Source organism: Acanthochromis polyacanthus, chromosome 10, assembly GCF_021347895.1.
Source record: "Acanthochromis polyacanthus isolate Apoly-LR-REF ecotype Palm Island chromosome 10, KAUST_Apoly_ChrSc, whole genome shotgun sequence".
In the NCBI taxonomy this organism is placed as follows: Eukaryota; Metazoa; Chordata; class Actinopteri; family Pomacentridae; genus Acanthochromis; species Acanthochromis polyacanthus.
Genome location: NC_067122.1, coordinates 29192445 through 29211911, shown reverse-complemented (window position 1 = coordinate 29211911; position 19467 = coordinate 29192445). Strand labels below are relative to the sequence as shown.

Genomic DNA, 19467 nt, shown 5'->3' with positions numbered 1-19467 from the left:
ATCTCATTTCAAATGCATCTTTGAAGAAAAAAATAGAAAAATCTTCTGAAGAGAGTGCTTCAGAATCTGAAATGTCTTGGACTGTGTGTTTTAATGGGTGTCACAGCTTTTACCCAGCCAGGAATAATTGATTTAATCTTTTTATTGCTGTAATTGATAGCAGATCAGCTTTTACTGCAGTCAAATGAAAAATAGGCATGTTATGGAAAATCTGATCCGACTGCGGCGCACATTATGCCGTAGATGAATCACAACAAGTGACCACAGTTCCACAGTTTTATGATATTATGGGTGTGGCTCCATTACACTCATTATAGGAGAACAGAAGCTTCCAGCAGCTTCACACAGCCCCAATAATAATGGCTCGGTATTTATTACAGTAATTTAGCATCAGGTCAACAAATTTAGCCAGCTTAAAATGCAAGGACCTTCATGTTGCCCTCGTGCACATACCGTCCATGTAGCTGACTGTGTATCCTTTTCTCCTCTTTCTCACCACTAAAGAGACAACTTGCATTTTGAATCAATTACAGCAAAAACCCTCAGTAGAGCCCACTCAGCAATTTCCCAGAGAGATATAAATAGAGCAGAGATAGAGAGAGAGGTGGGAGACACTCGGTGCAGAAGCAGCCCGATGCCGGCAAAGCTTTTACTGTATATCATTTCTTTTCTCTTTCTTGTCTCTCCGTGCTTCTCATTTCACCCTCTCTCCTCACACTTTTCTTTATCCGCCTGTGCTTGCTCTCCCCTTCTTCTTCTTCCCTGAACTGTGCTGTTCTTTCAGCCCCGAGAACGAAGAGAGAAAAAGCTTGCACACCTTTTGTTCCAACCGTTTGATTGAAAGCAAAGCCTACGATTCGTTTTGTTATATTCATTATAAAAAGGCTCATCAAATTTAACATTTAAAAAACCACAGACAGCCATGAACATTATGTTGAGGCATCAATACTGATCCAAGCTCATGGCATTTGTAGATTAGATTACATCAAATTAACGTTATTGATTCATAAAAGTGGTGGTGGTGGTGGTGGTGGTGGTGGTGGTGGGGGGTAGCTCTACACAGACTGAAAGGAACACTGAATAAGCAAAACACACTCAGCTTTAACCTGGCCACACCGCGCCAGAGGGAATGTTTGTATGTGCTCATCTCCACTTTAACCGCCACACTCTGCTTTATCCAGGATGCCTTCCTGTATGTGCCGTCCTCCACTTTAACCTACAGACTCCATTTTGCAGTACAGCATTTCTTTCCCCTTCAGGGAAGAGGAGATTACAGGTTTCCATGGTCGGCACAAAGGAGCTTGCAAATACCGCCTCAAATTCCTCAGATATGTACATTTTTGCTGCCTTGTTAGTGCCATGCGGTGGACTGATTTCCAGAGGGGGAGAGTGGAGGTCCACATATCTCTAGTGAACAAGCATCGCAGACAGTCTACAGACAGCAGTCTTATTTACATCCTGTTATCCTGTGGCTCTAACAGACAGGCCAACAAAGGATGACAAAACTGAGAAGCGACAGTAACTTTCTGGAAACTGCTGGCTAGTCTGCTGCTAGCTTCCTGTATCTTCCTTGAATATGTAGCGTGTTGTAAGTAGCGCAATCATGCACACAAGGTTGTACAATCCAGCACATTTTGCACCTCTAAACTGCTATACAAGCCACTCGTCATGCCTATATGAACCCTCTCAAACAAAGTTTTCTGCTTGTCAGCACAATGGAGAAATAAAAAGCCTGATTTATCCTTCAGCAATGACCGGAAGGTATATCAGATGAGAGGCAGAGAGAGAGTGTGTGTGGAGGGGAAACAAGGGGTAGAAATACTGAAGAGAGAAATGTAAATGAAGAAACAAAGAGTGAAGATGTGAAACAGACACCTAAGGATCTAAAGATGGGGTTCCAGCAGATATATCCTATTGTACAGGAAGCAGAACAACAAAGCTTTTGATCATGCATGACTTTACACGCCATCTGTTATCTGCACTGTCAGGAAACGTGTTCGCTGCACATCTACAGAATGACCCAGTGTGTATGGCAACATTGGAACTGAGAGATTAGAGCCTCCAGTTTAGAAAATGTACATTTCACTAAGTGGAAAACAAAGAGATCCACAGCTCAGGTTGGAAAAAGCTTTGGTTGCAAACACAGACTTTGGTTTACATGTGTACCACACCGAGGAAAGAAAATTGTTGCAGCAACTTCAATTATTTGCTTCAACTGGCAACATGCAACTGAACTGAGTTTATCCAAATTAAGAAGAAATATCAATGTACACTGCTCAAAAAAAAATTGAAGGAACACTTTGAAAACACATCATATTTCAATACGGGGAAAAAACCAAACTGGATATTAGCATTGATATGGACTGGATAATGTGTTAGGAATGAAAAGTGCCACATTGTTTGATGGGAATGAAAATTATCAACCCCCCAGGAGGGCTAAATTCAAGACACCCCAAAATCAAAGTGAAAAACGGATGTGGCAGGCTAGTCCATCTTGCTGAAATTCCTTGGCAGCAACTCACAATGGTAATCAGTAGTTTGTATGGCCTCCATGTGCTTGTATGCATGACTGACGACGCCGGGACAAGCTCTGAATGAGACGACAGATTGTGTCCTGGGGTATCTCCTCCCAGAACTGGACCAGGGCATCGCTGAGCTCCTGGACAGTCTGAGGATATGCCTCCCCACACCATCACTGACCCACCACCAAACCGGTCACACTGAACAATGTTACAGGCAGCATAACGTTCTCCATGGCTTCTCCAGACCCTTTCATGCCTGTCACATGCGCTCAGGGTGAACCTGCTCTCATCTGTGAAAAGCACAGGGCACCATTGGCAGACCTGTCAATTCCTGTGCTCTATGGCAAATGCCAGCCGAGCTCCACGGTGCCAGTCAGCGAGCACAGCGGGCAATAGAGGACGCTGGGCCCTCAAACCACTCTCATTACATCTCTTTCAGATTGTTTTATCAGAGACATTCACACCAGTGGTCTGCTGGAGCTCATTTTGTAGAGCTATTGCAGTGCTCATCCTGTTCCTCCTTGCACAAAGGAGCAGATAGCTGTCCTGCTGATCGGTTGAGGACCTTCTGCAGTCCTGTCAAGCTCTCCCAGACTAACTGCCTGTCTCCTGGAATCTCCTCCATGTGCTTGAGAATGTGCTGGGAGACACAGCAAACCTTCTGGCAATGGCATGCATTGATGTGCCATCCTGGAGGAGTTGGACTGTCTGTGGAACCTCTGTAGGGTCCAGGTATCGCCTCATGCTACCAGAAGTGACACTTACCCTAGCCAAATGCAAAACTAGTGAAAAACAGTCAGACAATATTAGGAAGGAAAAAAATGTCAGTGGCCTTCACCTGTAAACTCATTCCTGTCTTGCAGGTTGTCTCATTGTTAGTCCTCTAGTGCATCAGTTGTTAATTTTATGAACACCAAAGCAGCTGAAACTGACTAAAAACCTCCTCTGTTACTTACTTGACCAGATCAGTATCCCACATGTTTCACTGATTTGATGCAATACTTAGATTAAAAAGTGTTCCTTTAATTTTTTTGAGCAGTGTATTTCAATTATCTGATCTCGGTCAAATGTCAATAATTTTCAGTTTATTTCGAAGTATGTCTTTGCTTTACCCAAACATGAAATGTCAAACAGGATTTTGAATTACAGGAGGTCCTCAGTTTATGACGTTCTCAACCTGCGGTGTTTCATCGTTACGTCAGAACCGGTAACGTATGAGACAGCTTTGTTTAGATTCTCTGGTTGTACACCACCTTGGATTGTGCTACATTCACTAACTTTTTGTCCTTAATTATGACTCCTAAGCATAAGTCAGACTCTGACTTATGTTCACTGACATTAGGTAAATCTGGAACTGAACAATAAACATTGAAACCTCAACATCAACATCAGTCTGTTACAATATTCTTTCATCTTCTTGTAAAATGATTCATACATGCATGAAAGTCAATGGTATTCATGACTTTTATGAAGAACTGATCGATATCTTGATATCGTGTTTACATTTTCACCGAAGTTCCAACTTACAGTGAAAATCAACCTGCATAGAACCATAGGAATGAAACTCCAACGTAAATTGAGGACCCCCTGTATACGTTTCTTTATCCTGTAATCCTACTAAAAAACAACAAAAATGATGGTTAAATTGCAGAAGAAAAGATTAAAGACAAACAACGCTAAATGAGTAATAAATCTATTTTTGGACTTGTTGAAATTCTAATTAAAAGGGACAGAGTGCAAATTTCAAGGTGATGGAATCCAAAAGTAAACTGACATCCTCAAAGCAGAAACATAACTGACATGAACTAAAAGCAGCACTTTGCTGAGACACAGCTCAAATACACTTTTACACTGCAGAAAAGGGCATAAAATAATTCCTAATGTGATGTCATTTACTTTAGCTACTGCATTAGCTCAAGGTGTTACAAGCTGCAAGTCGCCAGAGCTTTTGCTAATTTTGCCAATATGCAAAAAAATATTTTTACAAAAATCCCCAGTTAATTATGATGAAACGATGCACGTTGGTTTCTTATTTTAATTGCTAGACCTGCGACTTGTTCATATAAATAAATGTCTGTCTGTCTCTGTAATAAGTTGATATAACAGCAGTGATTCATCTAATATTCACTTCAAGAAATTTTTTTTGCACTTGCTGTCCTGAACACCTACCAGTCTGGTAGCTGTTTCGTAGGAAAAATCCTCCCACTCGCAGGAAGTGATGCTCTTTAATGTTTACAGTAATAAACACAAAGAAGTCCTGGATCGTTAGCGTGAGCAGTTTGACACCCTTGGTCTGTGTCAGCGCAGAGAAAGTTACGACACGAAGCTACTACATTTCAGATGCAGCTTGGATTAGCAGCTTGTCCTGTCTCTTACCTACAACACGAGACACGGTGACGCAAACTGTCACAGAGGCAGATATATTTAAATGTTTGTCAGGTCCAAGCCATGTATATATAACTCACATCCTCCTTATAAAGAAGGTAAACACCTGCTAAATGTGGTTTCTCTGCATCTGTGTGAGCAGTTAATATCTTCCTACGAGATCCAAAATGTCCAAAACTTGAATGTTGGCCGCCAGAAAAAGTACTAAACTGAAGCTTGAATATAAAGAAAATGGAGATTGTTGAAGTGATGTGTAGTTGGAAGCTTCATCCATTAAAATGTTCTTAAGCCTTCATCTTAGAAGTTGTCACTACTCATGAATTCATCTACAAAAAAGGCCAGAGGCGACTTTATTGCCTCAGAAGACTTCGATCACTAGACATCTGCAGTAAGATGCTGCAGATGTTTTATCAGTCTTTATCAGTCTGTGGTAGCAAGTGCCCTGTTTTATGCTGCAGTCTGCTGGGGAGGCAGCATAAAACAGAAGGATGCAAGGCGTCTGAACAAACTGATTAAAAAAGCTGGCTCTGTGGTTGGAATCGGATTGAACACATTGGAGGATGAGGTGGAGAGACGGGCACTGAGCAAGATGGAGGCCATTCTGACAAACATGGATCATCCACTTCACATCTGCCTCAATGAACAACGAAACATCAGTGGATGGCTCCTATCCCTGCGCTGCAAGACCGAAAGATTTAGGAAATCTTTCTTGCCATCAGCAGTCAGGCTGTTCAATTCAAAATTAAACAGATAAGAACCCTGACAACTGAATTTCCCTTCGGGGATGAATAAAGTGATTCTGATTCTGATTCTGATTCTGAATGCAGAGATGGAAAACTACAGAACACATAAACAATGTAGTAAATCCTAAAGTATCATAGTCAGTTCTGTTTGAGCATTACTTTTAAAAAAATCTGTGACGTTGGGACATCTGGCTGCTGGTAGTAAACTGCTAAAAAAGCCTGGCTTAAGACTAAACCATGTATGGTGGGGAATGATCAAGTCTATTGTCTATTTCATGCAAACGCTTTTTTTAGGCTCTTTTTGGGCATATCTTGCAGAAAATGCTTGAAATATACAATAATGAATAACATAATAAAAATTTGTCTTATCGTAGTCCATCCATCGATCCATTAACTGTCTATCCTTTATCCTATAGTGCAGGGATGTCAAACATGTGGGACGACTTTGTAAAGTAAAAATTACAGAGAAGACTTTAACTACAAATTGCTAATTTATAAAACTATAAATTTTAAATCATTCCTACACCATGACAAGTTGTTTTCATAAAGTAAAATACTAATGTTCATTGTTCTTTTGTCACTTTGTCTCTTTTTTGTGTTATTGTAATATTTTGTTTTGTTTTTTGCCTTTTGTTTATCTGACTTTGTTGTTTGTCTCATGTTTTTGTTGCTGTGTTTCTCGTTTTGTGTTTCCTTTTTGGCTCGCTTGCGTTGTCTATTTTTTTGTTTTTTTGTTTCTCGCTTATGTCATTTTTTGTCTCATTTTTGTCGTTTGTCCATATTTTTGTCTAATTTTTGGTCTGTTTTTTGTTTGTTTCATGTTATTTGTTTTAATTTTACGTCATTTTGTGTCTAATTTTTGTAACATTTTGTCTTGTTTTGCAGTTTTTTTCAGGTAGTTTTTCTATCTGCTGTTCATCTGTATTTTGTCAGTCTTTCTCTGTTTTATCACTTTTATTGCCCACAAGATCTTAAACCATTATAAGTTACTGTTTCAGGGTAATCTACGGTTGCCTTCTAACTTAGCCACTAGCTGTTAGCATATCGTTAACGACAGTGAAAATAGCTAATGTCCTGATTTGTGGTGAAAGCTATAAGAAGTACACTTGTACTTGTCATGCTTCTTAAAGTCTGCAGTGGTTATTACAACTTTAGCAACATCTGCTACATCACCTCTATAACAGCTCTGCTAATTGACAGAAACTTCTCTGCTCCATAAAAGCATTCTCTGTCTCTGTGTGTAAACAACAGCTTTTAGCAATTAGCTATAGCTACCTTACAGAGAGAGAGAGAGAGAGAGAGAGAGAGAGACAGCTGAATTAGAGCTTTATTTTCTGATAACCAGTCAATAAAGATAATGGTACAAATAGCAAATATTGTATTTATTTTTATTAACTGGTTGTCGTTGTTAGAGTACAGTTGAAGTTCGTGGTTAGCACTATTGTGAGCTACTCTGCCATACCAACCAAGTAAATACAACTTAGACTATACAGAAACAATGGCTCCACTAATATCAGACAAGTTCACATCACTGGACATTTTTTAGGTATTGAAATCAGTCTCGTCTCCTCTGTCCTTTTGCTTTTGACTACCTTCAGCTTGCAAAGTGTTTCATGGTTACATGCCAGCAGAGTGACCGACAACAGAGACAGCAGCTAATACACTGTCAGCGGGACGTCCTGTTCTACTTTTCATGTCAATCTTGTTCTTCTGACCAATCCTAAGCTCAGAAACCTTTTTTAATACAGACAAAACCAAAGAAGAATCGACTGTCATGTTACCTACTTGTTATTGGGTCATTTTGTTTCAAATTATTAGGGGTCTTCTGCTTGACAATCTCTGATTTGCTTGAAACTTTATTATCTTAAACTATGGGTATTTTAGATGGTATCTGTGAGATTTTAGCATGCTCTATCCAGTACTATAAAAGATAAAATTTCCCATTGAAGTTTTTTTGCACTTGAAATTTGAGGCTGTTTGAATGACAAGATCTCAGGAACCATTAAAGAAAAAAGCCTTAAGTTAGCACTGTTATTTCTCATCATGACATTAATTCAGAATCTGAAATATCAGGTAAGTCGACCAAATAATCTCTGATTATGGGTGAGCTGAAATACAGAAAAAAAAAAATCCTGAAATCTCACATGCTATTACTTGCTGTTTCAAAACTATTGCAAAGACACATATTCATCAATTGTTGAACTAACATCTGCAAATGTCCAAGCAACACATATTGATTGGAAAAACATAAAAGAACAACAATATGTACTGGTTTCCCTCGTGACAAGATTTCTAAATATCCGCAGTGGGTTTGGATTCATTATTTTTATTGTTATTTTAAAAATATACACAAAGTTAAAGACACTTAGACTGTAGTTGAGATTCTTTTTAAGACCTTATGCATTTTTTTCCCATCTCACAGTCAGACCTCACTCATTCTTAAATGAAGTGATCCTAAAGGAGCAGCAAAAAAATTCTGAATGAACATCATGTGCAGGTGAAAATCTGTTAAAAACCATCTGCTCTACACTTCGGTTTAAAGCATGGTGGTCATGGTTGGGCATCCTGCAGGTGTGGAGAACATACAACCAGGAAACAGAAGAGAACACCGAGATCACAGACTGACGGAGACATGAGACAGAGAAGGACAGAGCGGTGGAGAAGACAGGGGGAGCGACTACACAGTGACGACTGAAGGGACGGACGCCGACTGAGAGACGAACTTACTTGCAGGACAGCTGGTTAATACCATGTATGAAGTAACAGTCTCCTCCGTTGACGCAGTAGGACTTCTCCGAGTCATTGCAGCGTCTCGCATGACTTACACCCGGAGACGGGGTTGTGGTGGTCACTGTGAGGAGGGCAGATTGACAGAAAGCAGACAAAAAAATGCATTATGTTTTTCTTTTATATGATAGAAAGTTGATAGAAGCAGCAGCCCTGCACACCGTGAGACAATGCAGCCAATCTAACCCCCTTTTGGGAAGCTTTTGATAAATCTGCTGTGCTCTCCACAGGTTTTTTTTGCCTCAGAACTACCGGTTTACTTTTGAACTTTGATCTCAAAACTATAAACTGTTAAATGCATATATTATATAATATATATTGCAAGTAATTAAAGTAGTTATTCTGTTTCTGCACATTTCCACAGCCTGTAAAATAGTCCTAAATTGTGCAACAGTTTGACCACAGTTAAGTTTGTGAGTATTGCGTCACCTAGACAGACAGGTAGGAATGTGTTGTTGCTCACAGATCTGCACGCTGATTATACTCGTGACGTTTTCTTGTCCTAGACAGTTTTCAGCCACGCAAGTGTAGTTGCCAGAATCTTCCACACGGACACGACTGATCTGCACCTTTGAGTTTTTTCTTCAGTGAAAGGGATAAAGAGAGAGAAAGCCAGAGACAGAAGAGGGGAAGTGATGCGGAGCAGAAAAAAAAACAACGTCAGTTATTGTTTCACAGAAATGGCACGCACGTCTTTGACTGGAAGAGAAATTACATTTTTATTTCCAGCCCAGCAAAAGCAATAAAAGACTGACTGTTATACACGAATGCTGATAGTGATTGGCAGAGCTAATTAGCAGTAATTGTCGTAAGTTCAAATGAGGAACTGACTCAAAGATACAGGAGACGAAATTGTCCTTCTTTAACGTGTAATAGCTGAAAAAAAACAATACAAATAGACAGACTTAATGTTGATATACAAGAGCGAATAAGATAAAACTTAGATGTACAGTAGATTCAGTGGATGACTGCAGGTTTCTAGTTTAGCTAGCAATACAAGGTTCCAACATGCACAAATAGATAAATGTAACTAAACTCATACTGATGGACCAATTTGCAAATCCAGAGTCTTTACTTTGGAAAAACTTTTTGCCACTTTAGATGTTTAAATTTGTAATCATTACACGAACCCATCTGGGAGATGTCTGACTGGTCCCAAATTCCTGCTGCAACATTACAAAAACCCCAAACATACAGCCAAAGTCACAAAAAACTATCTTCAGCGCCAGCAAGAAGTCCTGCAACAGCTGGTAAGGGCCCCAGCAGAGCCCCAGTCTCAACATCATGGAGTCAGTCTGGGATTACATGAAGACTGAGACAGCAAAAGTCCTTAGATGAACTGTGGAGAGTTCTCCAAGATGTCTGGAACAACCTACCTGCAATGGACCCTGAAAAACTGTGAGGAAAAAAAGCTGCTTAGAGCAAAGATTGATCTCATGTAAAGTTTTTCTGTTTGCATAGCAACAAAAATAGTTACAATGACAATCATTAGAGCTCAACGAATAATATGTGGCTTTCATACGAACCAAGTAACCAAATATTTGTTTTGAAGGGTTGGAGGAATATTGTGGATTCATCGACTAATGCAATGGTTCCAGTATCAACTATCTAATGTAAATATCATTGGACTACATATAAATGGCATGCAAAACCAGAAACATGTCACATATCTTTTATCAGACAAAAAATGGTTACAGCTAAGGTCATACGTCATGCAATGGCAAGGTAATATCTGTCTCTTTAGCTGCTCAGTGCTGCACAGTGTTCAACAAACAGCCGCTAATTTTCTCTGTCCTCTGTTTGGTGCTGGGCCGGTAGTTTAGTGTGAGGTTTAAGAGCTTTTACGCTAAAAATATCTGCCTGTTGATGTGGGAATCATCATGAGACTAAATCTGAACTGTGAGCCGTACAGCAAAAACATAACCGCATAACTACCAGCAACACATTCTACGTCAAATTTTGAAGGAAAAGTCTTGCAAAAAACTTGCTTTTTCAAATTAAACCCATCGCTGTAGAAAAATATTGAGTGCTGCAACTTTCGACCAACAGTTTGGGTGAAAGCGGAAGTTGCCCAGGAGAACTTCTTGTTCCTTGCGATTGTGGAGTATCGTCTGTAAAAAAAAAAAAAAAAAATCCAGCCTGACAGACTCACTTGTTGGTTTTAATTTTGAGGTCTCTTCCTTTCTGCTGAAGCTCGTGTCCATCTTTGTACCAGCGGAAGGAAGGGCTGGGATTCCCAGACGCCTCGCACTTCAAGTACAGCTTGTCCCCTTCCATCAGAGACTGGCCTCGCATCAGCCGCAGCTTCGGAGCGGAGGCTGGACATAGAAATACAGAGACAGACAGGAAAAGTAAAGGTTAACGGGTTAGCAGAGAGAGAAAATCAAAGCTTGCATTATTGAAATGAACGACAGAGATTTAATTAATCGTCCCATTTAATTGTGTGAATGTGTGTATATGTGTCTGCGTATATGTTCATGTGAGTCGGTGATGCAAATCTATTAGCAAGAGTTTGGATGTTGAGGTCAAAACCTGAGGCAACAGGTCAGAGTTCACATGAGTGATGGCTGAAGGGCAGAGGAAAATCAATTATATATCACACAAACACACACAGACACACATACAGGCACACATACAGGTACATTTTAATTCCCTGTTCATACACCTCAACCTCATCCTTACATGAACTCTTTCATCAAATCTGAACCTCACACAACCTTTTGAAAGACGCATCCTGAAGTGAAAATGTCCTCACTTTGCATAAATGTCCTCACAAAGATATAAAGTGCATGCACAGACACACACACTTACAGGAAAAGCACTTGGTTAAGGTCTGAATCCTGAAAAGCAAAGACAAACTGAAAGCTTATACAGAAAAAAAAATCTTGCCTCAGAAACTCTCTGCAGTAGATTTTCACTATGGAGCAATGTGCGTGTGTGCGTGTGTGTGTGTGTGTGTGTGTGTGTGTGTGTGTGTGTGTGTGTGCATGCATGTGAGCGTGCATGTGCTTCATCAGTCCCAGGAGACTTTCACTCTCTCTCTTCTCTCCTTAAAAACTACAACAGACTGCATCACTGACACCAGCGCAGGCAACACAAGCACACAGAAGCTAAAGCAAAGAGACAACTCAGCACCATCTAGGACCATTTATACACACACACACACAGCCAACGAAGCGCACAACATACGCTTTTAACGTGGGCTGAACCCACACACAGACACACACACACACGGGGTAGTGATAGGACACGCTTGATCAAATGCAATACAACAGTTGTATAGGCCCACAGCCCCTGGATGCTGCATCTTCCATTACTCCTCACACGCTGTAGGTGCAGCAGATACACGCCAGCTTCACGCATTTATATAAGAAACTGTGAGTCGATAAGTTTGTGTGCATTTTGACAGTCCTGCAAACACACTGGATATCCTGTCCTGCTTTGTGTGGGTTGTTTTGTTCTTTAGTAATCCTTTTTCTTCCATCATGCTAAACATACAAGATAAAGTGGAATACGTCAAACAGAAGTTTAAAACAAACAGCGCAAATTCATAGCAGGTTGTTTATTTTACAATGATACATGCTGTCTCACTGAAATGAGAGACGGTACCAAAGTCCAGATTTACACTGTTCATCTTGGTCGACTGTACCACCCACCAGTTCAAGGCTACATTCAAGTTTTAAAAAAAAGATTAGAATTTATTTTCAGTGACTGTTTTCCTTCTTGGAATTGCAACTGACCAATCAGACAGGAGCTCAGAAATTAAGTTAAGTGCAGAAACCTGCAGTTACTTAAACAACCACTTGGGGCTGGTTCCAAAAGTGAATTAGTCTCTGTAGACCCCCATGTTATAATATCCGACTTTACAGCAGAAATAAACATGTACTGTCTGGTGCAATAAATATTATTTTGATGCCTTTAGTTAATTTCCTCGTTCATGACAATTATTCATGGGTGATTTTTTAATAAATCTTTTTATATAACTCGTCTGACAGGTGACTGCCATCCTAGGACAGCCCATGCTCCACCTCTTTACTCAGTATTGGATTAGCTGGGAGTAGAAAGCAGTCACCAAAGTGAGCCTGAAAGACATTATTTTGAAAACCAATGGCAGATTTCATGATGGGGTCATACATCTTTACATACACTCAGTGAAACAGGAAAACAGTCACAGCCATATGACAATTGTAAGTTGACTTTTAAAGCTAGAGTGGAAGTCTTTAAAATATAAATGAACATCTGTTACAGCTGTACAACACCTATAAATACCAGGTAATTCTCTGCAGTTTGCAGTAAACCATAGTGCACTGGCAGGTATACATTTTACGTCAAGCAGCAATAACTAGTTTGCCAAAGCAAAAGAGGGGAAAAACTGTCGCAGTAGAGTCCAACTAAGGTGTAGGAGGCATCTGAGAAAAGTTTCTGACATTACAGATAAAACAGAAATGTCAACAGTGTTTGCATGATTCTCAGTGCCAGAAAGAGGAGACAACAATCCCACGCTACAGGTTTGGTAATAATTGACTATAAATTGGCAAATTTCTTCAATCAACATGACAAATGTTGAATTAGCTGCATTAAAAACCTGTTACTGCTAGACCATTATCTTACTTCCTGTTGATAGATACATCAGTCATTACTGATCAGAAAGCTGCTGAAATTTTTATCTTTTTCATTTCTTTCCAACTAGTCCCATGAAAATACCAAAGCCACAATTCTGCTAAGAAATATTGTGTGTGCAACCAAAACGTGATATGTTTCATTCCTCTGAGCTCTACTGTTGTCCTAAAACTACTAAAAACATCAATGAAGCCTGTTGTCATGCTGAGTTCTTTCATTAGCATTCACACACACCATAGTTTATCCTGACTCAGTCTCATGTACACTGTAGTGGTGTCACAAACTCCAATGTGTTTTAATCCGCAACTAAAAATAACCTGCAACAAATGTACTTTCCTAAAACTACAGGGTCCATCTGTTTTAGGAAATTGTGTAAGTATGAAATAAATATTTCTGACCCATTTTTAAGTAGTAAAAAGAGGTTAGATGCCATCGACAGAGAAGGAAAGTCTGGAATTTACACAAGTAGAAGTCATTGAAGGAAAAAAAACACTCAATGGGGCTCATATGTAGATCCTCCACGAAGTACCATCCAAACAGCTTGCAGTTATGTAAGGAGGATTCAAGTATGACTTTTAGACTCACAACAGAACAAGCAGCACATCCTTAAATCCAGTTTTCACATTTAGTGAGATTTAGTCTTGTCACAGACTCCACTGGGCTGATGTATAATTCCACGTCACAGCAAAGTAAATCATCTCAGCATCACCAGATGTCGCCTCTCTCTCTGGCTCCTGACTTGTAATGTGTTATGCTGAAGAATTGAGCTGAATGTCACAGTCATCATATATTTTTTCTTTGGAATAATTTGCCTGCTATGTTGGTATTTTCATGATCAAGACTCCAGACGCCAAAGCTAGGACGACTGTTGGATCTTGACTCAGCTCAATGAAACTTGGTCTTGGCTTGTGCCAGTGTTTACTGATGAAACCAAACAAACAGCTCCTGATGGGGATGAATTCACAAGCGTCACGTTGGAGTTAATCGTGTTTCACTTTCACTGGTAGACTCATATCCAACATTATATTTGTGACTTTAAATCAACAGAAATTAGCATTTTCTGATGCTAAATCACATTTTTATCATCATTGCAGTATTTAAAAAAGCACAATAAATGCATCACAAAAGGCTGCAACAAATGAGGAAACTCATTTTAATCAACAGGTGCCATATATTCCCATGCAAACATGTGACCTATAACATGAAGCTCCAGCTTGCTATCAGCTACTCAGATTAATTTGTCAGTTTGGTGAAGGCTGCCAGGTTAGTAGAAGAAGCATGAGAGAATTGTTATTTAAATTCTTGTAGATCTTATTTAAATCAACGTAATCTTTATGTATTTATGTATTCATGTGCAATTTGCTATATGAAAGCATTTTTAAAATAATGTACTTCTTTATTCAGTGAAATTTTTGGTGTGTGCCAGCAGTGCACCAATTAATGCAGAAATAAAAAGAAACTGCACAGCTGAAACACTATAATATTTGTTAATTTAAGGCAAGTCATGGTGTCATTGCAATATTTAACAGGAAAAGTACTTGTTTTTTCATTTCCGACAGCTGAAATCTTAAAAAAAAATTGTGGCAGAAATCACAGAAACATAGAATGTGTCCATTTAATACAGATGTACTCACAAACAAAAGGACTTTGCGCTGAGCACAGGCGTGTGTTATGCATGTGTACGTTATGTACGGATACAGAATGACCGAAATATGTAGCTAGCAGCGGAAATTGATGGGACTTGGAAACACCCCCAAATTTAATCAACTGTTCCTTGTGTCATTTCCGACGGATAAGTCCTGAAAAGTGTGGATTTGTATTAGGATCACAATCATGTGATCGTCAGCAGGCAGCTGATGTAATGTTCACTTGTTGTTATAGTTACAGTATCTCCAATGATACAGAAATCCTTAAAAAAAATCCTTGGATCCACACTATAAGCTGCATCACTGCCAAAATGTAATCACTTGGACCTTGTATCATTTCTGACCTTCCCTGAAAATTTCATCGAAATCCGATACTCCGTTTTTGAGTAATGTTGCGAACAGACAGATTAACAGATTAACAGACGGACAAACGTACGCCAATCGTTGCATGACTCCACGAGTTTCTTGGCAGAATAACAATTTTAAAAACAGTTAACAAATAGTTGATGAATGTAGTGGAAGAGCTAGCTAAAGAGCAAATAATTTCCCTCAGGATCTGGTGGAGACAAAGATACTGCAGAGATCACCACTGGCCGTTAGGGGCCTCTGGTTATGCCAGGTCAGGTGGCATTGAGAGAATAAGAACCCGCTGTTGGCGGGATTATCGCTCATTCATTGTTGTTCATGCTGGAGTGGATGTACTGAGCTGTTCTGCCCGTTACATGTAAGTGACTCTCTATTATCCCTGTTATGAGGAAAGTGAAGGCTTTAGCTTACGTTTCTGCCTCTGTATCGTTTTAGGGTTTCTTCATCGTTGTCATTAAAGCATCTGTCTGACATCGAGAAGCGTGTTTCTTCATGAAGAAACCATGGTGGTGGTACAGTGCTCCGTCCCCGGCTGCGCGTTTGTCGATGTGTCCGAAGCTCTCGCCATCGCCCTGCTGTCGAACCACGGGCTGGCTCATCAGCCTCTGCCCGTCCCGGCCACGCCACCCCAGGCATCGACTCCCGTGGGTCCGAAGCTGGAGCGCCCCACGGTTGATGTCGGCGTGTCCATCGAGAAGTGGAACCTGTTCACGCGCCGCTGGGAAGTGTTCCGCGCGGGATCGGGCATCACGGACGCCCAGGCCCCTTTCCAGCTGTTCCAATGCGCCGGGCCGGACCTCGGTGACAGCCTTCTTCAGACCAACCCGGATGCTGCGACCGGACCTGCGGCGGCCCTCCTCTCCGCCATGCGCTCGCTGGCGGTCATCCCCGTGGCTGCGTGCGTTCTGCGCACCGAGCTGCTCCAGCTGCACCAGGAACGGGAGGAGACGTTTCGCGCCTTTGCAGCCAGGGTGTGCGGCAAAGCAGAGACGTGCACCTTCCACACTGCGTGTGTGTGCGGTAGAGACGTGGATTACAGTGACCACATTGTTCGTGACGTTCTTATTAATGGCATTTATGACACTGATATCCGCCGAGAGACTCTTGGTTTTCCTGATGTGCTGAATAAGACGGTGAATGAGGTGATCGCCCTGGTAGAAAACAGAGAAATTGCCCGGAACGCTCTACCGCCCTCCTCTCTGTCAGCAGTATCATCTTTCCGGCGCCAGACCGGCGCACGGGCGAGCACCGCCCCTCCCTCTGCTGACGTCAATAGGTCTCAGTGGGCGGCTTGCCGTGACTGCAAGGGGATTTTTAATGTGTTTACTGAGGGGCCCCGTGGGTGGAATTCAAAGCCCCACCAGGTGTGTTTGGACTGTTTCAGGGCGCACAGGAGGGGGAGACGGCAGCAGCCGGCTCCGGATGGTCAACAGGCCGCTGTGAGTGCTGGGCCGATCGCCCAGATATCCCTGGTCGACTCTGGCTCCGGTCGCCGTAGACGTCGGGGTCGTCACGGGGGCCAACACCAGCATAGCACCCTGACACCCTCAGGTGCCATGACTGGGCCCGCTAGGCTCCCACACCATATCTTTACTAAGGGGGAGTGGCGACGCGCTCGGATGAAGGAGCACCCCCGGGTTTCGATTCAGATTTCTGTTGATGGTTCGGTGAGACCTGGAGGTGGTGCTGGCGCCCCACGCCCCCCAGCGGTGACGACTGTGTCTGCCATTGCAGATACTGGTGCCCAGTCGGACCTTTGGTCTTTGGAGGAGTTCCACAGGTGCGGCTTTTCACAGGATGACCTGCACCCAGTCGCCCTCAGCCTGTCAGCAGCTAACCGCTCTCCGATAGCTGTCGAGGGAGCATTCTTCGCCAGGCTCTCCACAGTGCCTGATACTGGGGTGGCGACTTCCTGCCGCTCCATGGTTTATGTGAGCAGCTCGGTGAACGCCATGTACCTCTCTTATGAGACTTTGCTTTCCCTCGGCCTCTTACCAGCTGGTTTCCCCTCGGCAATTGTTGGGGGGGGGCTCGTGGGTGGAAGCACGTCAGGCGCCCAGCGCACTCCTGCTGTGTCCCCTTCTCTTGGCTCATTGGGAACCGCTGATGGTTGCAGGGGCTCACTTAATACCTTTGTGGCCAGGTGCCCGTGCCCCCTGCGCACGACCCCCCCGGCCCACCCTGCTGAGCTGCCTTTCCCTTGCGTGCCAGACAACAATCATCGGATGAAGGCTTGGCTGCTTGACAGGTATGCCTCATCCACGTTTAACACCTGCCCCCACCGGGCGTTACCATGCATGGACGGGCCTCCTATAGAGATCCATGTGGACCCTGCTGCAGTGCCACGGACCTGCCAAACAGCGGCCACCTTGCCCCTGCACTGGCAGCAGAGGGTCTATGATGACCTAATTAGAGACGAGGCCCTTGGTGTGATAGAGCGTGTTCCTTACGGTGAACCTGTGACGTGGTGTCACCGTATGGTGGTCACTCGTAAACATGACGGTTCACCCCGGAGGACTGTGGATCTCTCCCCCCTCAACAAATTCTGCCAGCGTGAGACGTTCACCTCTGAATCGCCATTCCACCTGGCATGCCGTGTTCCGAAGAGGACCTGGAAGACCGTTACTGATGCTTGGAATGGGTACCATAGTGTGCCCTTGCGTGAGGCAGATAGACACCTCACCACGTTTATTACACCTTTTGGCCGTTGGCGTTACACCCGGGCGCCACAGGGTTTTCTGTCCTCCAGGGACGGCTACAACCGCCGCTTTGACGCTATCATCTCAGATTTTGAGCATAAGGAGCGATGCGTTGATGACACTGTCCACTATGACACTGACCTAGAGCAGCACTGGTGGAGGACTATTGACTTCCTCACCCAGGTCGGCTGAGCTGGTATTGTGCTGAACCTGGACAAATTTCAGTTTGCGGAAAGGGCGGTTGACTTTGCAGGCTTTAGGGTCTCGGACACCACCATTGAACCTCTGCCTAAGTACCTGGATGCAATTCGGGATTTCCCCTCCCCTGTGTCCACGACAGACATCAGAAGCTGGTTCGGCCTTGTCAACCAGGTCGCCAACTACGCGCAGCTGCGGGACATAATGGCGCCATTTAAGCCCTTTCTTAGCCCGCGCTGCCAGTTCTCCTGGTCCCCTGATCTGGAGTCTGCGTTTCAGGCGTCCAAGCGTGCCATAGTCGAAGCCATCCATGAGGGCGTGGAGATATTTGACATGCAGCGGCGAACCTGCCTCCGTCCGGATTGGTCCAGGAGTGGGATTGGGTATTTTTTGCTCCAGCAGCACTGTAACTGCGGCACTGGGCTCCCAGATTGCTGCCCGGGTGGATGGAAGATCACTCTCGCTGGCTCCCGCTTCCTGTCCCCGGCTGAGCAGCGCTACGCTGCTATTGAGGGGGAGGCCCTGGCTGTGGCCTGGGGTCTGGAGCAGACTAAATACTTCACGCAGGGATGCGATGACCTTGTCGTTGTTACCGACCACAGGCCCCTGGTGAAGATATTTGGCGACCGCACGCTGGACGAGATCTCCAACTCTCGTCTCTTTAGACTCAAACAGCGCACCCTCCCGTTGCGGTTTGACATCGCGCACCTTCCTGGCAAGAGCAATTGTGCTGCTGACGCTGCCTCGAGATACCCCTCCCCCTCTGGCTCGGCTGATGGGCCTTCTGTGGGCTCACCGAGCGAATCTGACGTTGAGGAGTCTGCGCTGATGGCCTCCATACGTGAGGATGCGCGAGAAATGGCTTCTATACCTTGGTCCCTCCTTGCGGTGGAGACTGCTGCAGATCCGTGTCTCTCCTACCTGTTGCACCTCCTTGAACACGGAGGTGTCATGGATGACCGTGACCCGGCCCTTGGGGATCTCTCCCCTGTGTGCAGGTCTGTCTACGCGCATGACGGTGTCCTGCTGTACCACGACCGCGTTGTGGTTCCAGCCTCCCTCCGCCCTCGGGTTCTTCAGCATCTTCATGCTGCCCACCAGGGTGCCTCAGCCATGGGCCGGCGCGCCCGTGCAATTGTCTACTGGCCCGGGCTGTCGAAGGACATTCTGTCTACGAGGGAGAGGTGCACGGACTGTAACCGTCGCGCCCCCTCGCAGGCAGCCACACCCCCCCTCCCGTCCTCCCCACCGTCCACCCCTTTTGAGGCAGTGTTTGCGGACTTTTTTGACTATGGGGGCCGCCGCTACCTGGTTGTGGGTGACCGCTTATCGGGCTGGGTGGAGGTGCTGAGCTCTGCCACAGGCACCGACCCTGGGGGCTCGGCTGGCCTGGTCCGTCACCTTCGCACTTTCTTTGCCACCTTTGGCGTTCCTGAAGAACTCTCGAGCGATGGGGGCCCGGAGTTCACTTCCGGTCTCACGGAGCGCTTCTTCCGCTTGT

General features: G+C 43.7%; 1 protein-coding gene across 4 annotated transcripts in view; it reads right to left on the bottom strand.

Annotated features, from left to right (window-relative positions):
* The window catches only part of nrg2b (neuregulin 2b), a 92387-nt gene that overhangs the window by 34405 nt on the left and 38515 nt on the right, over positions 1-19467 (bottom strand). For all 4 annotated transcript variants that reach the window (XM_051954070.1, XM_051954068.1, XM_051954067.1 and 1 more), the window contains exons 2-4: positions 10590-10755; positions 8901-9019; positions 8378-8501 (exon numbers count right to left, since the gene is read on the bottom strand). In XM_051954070.1, the coding sequence (XP_051810030.1) occupies positions 8378-8501; positions 8901-9019; positions 10590-10755 (409 nt within the window). The remainder of the gene's footprint in view (positions 1-8377; positions 8502-8900; positions 9020-10589; positions 10756-19467) is intronic.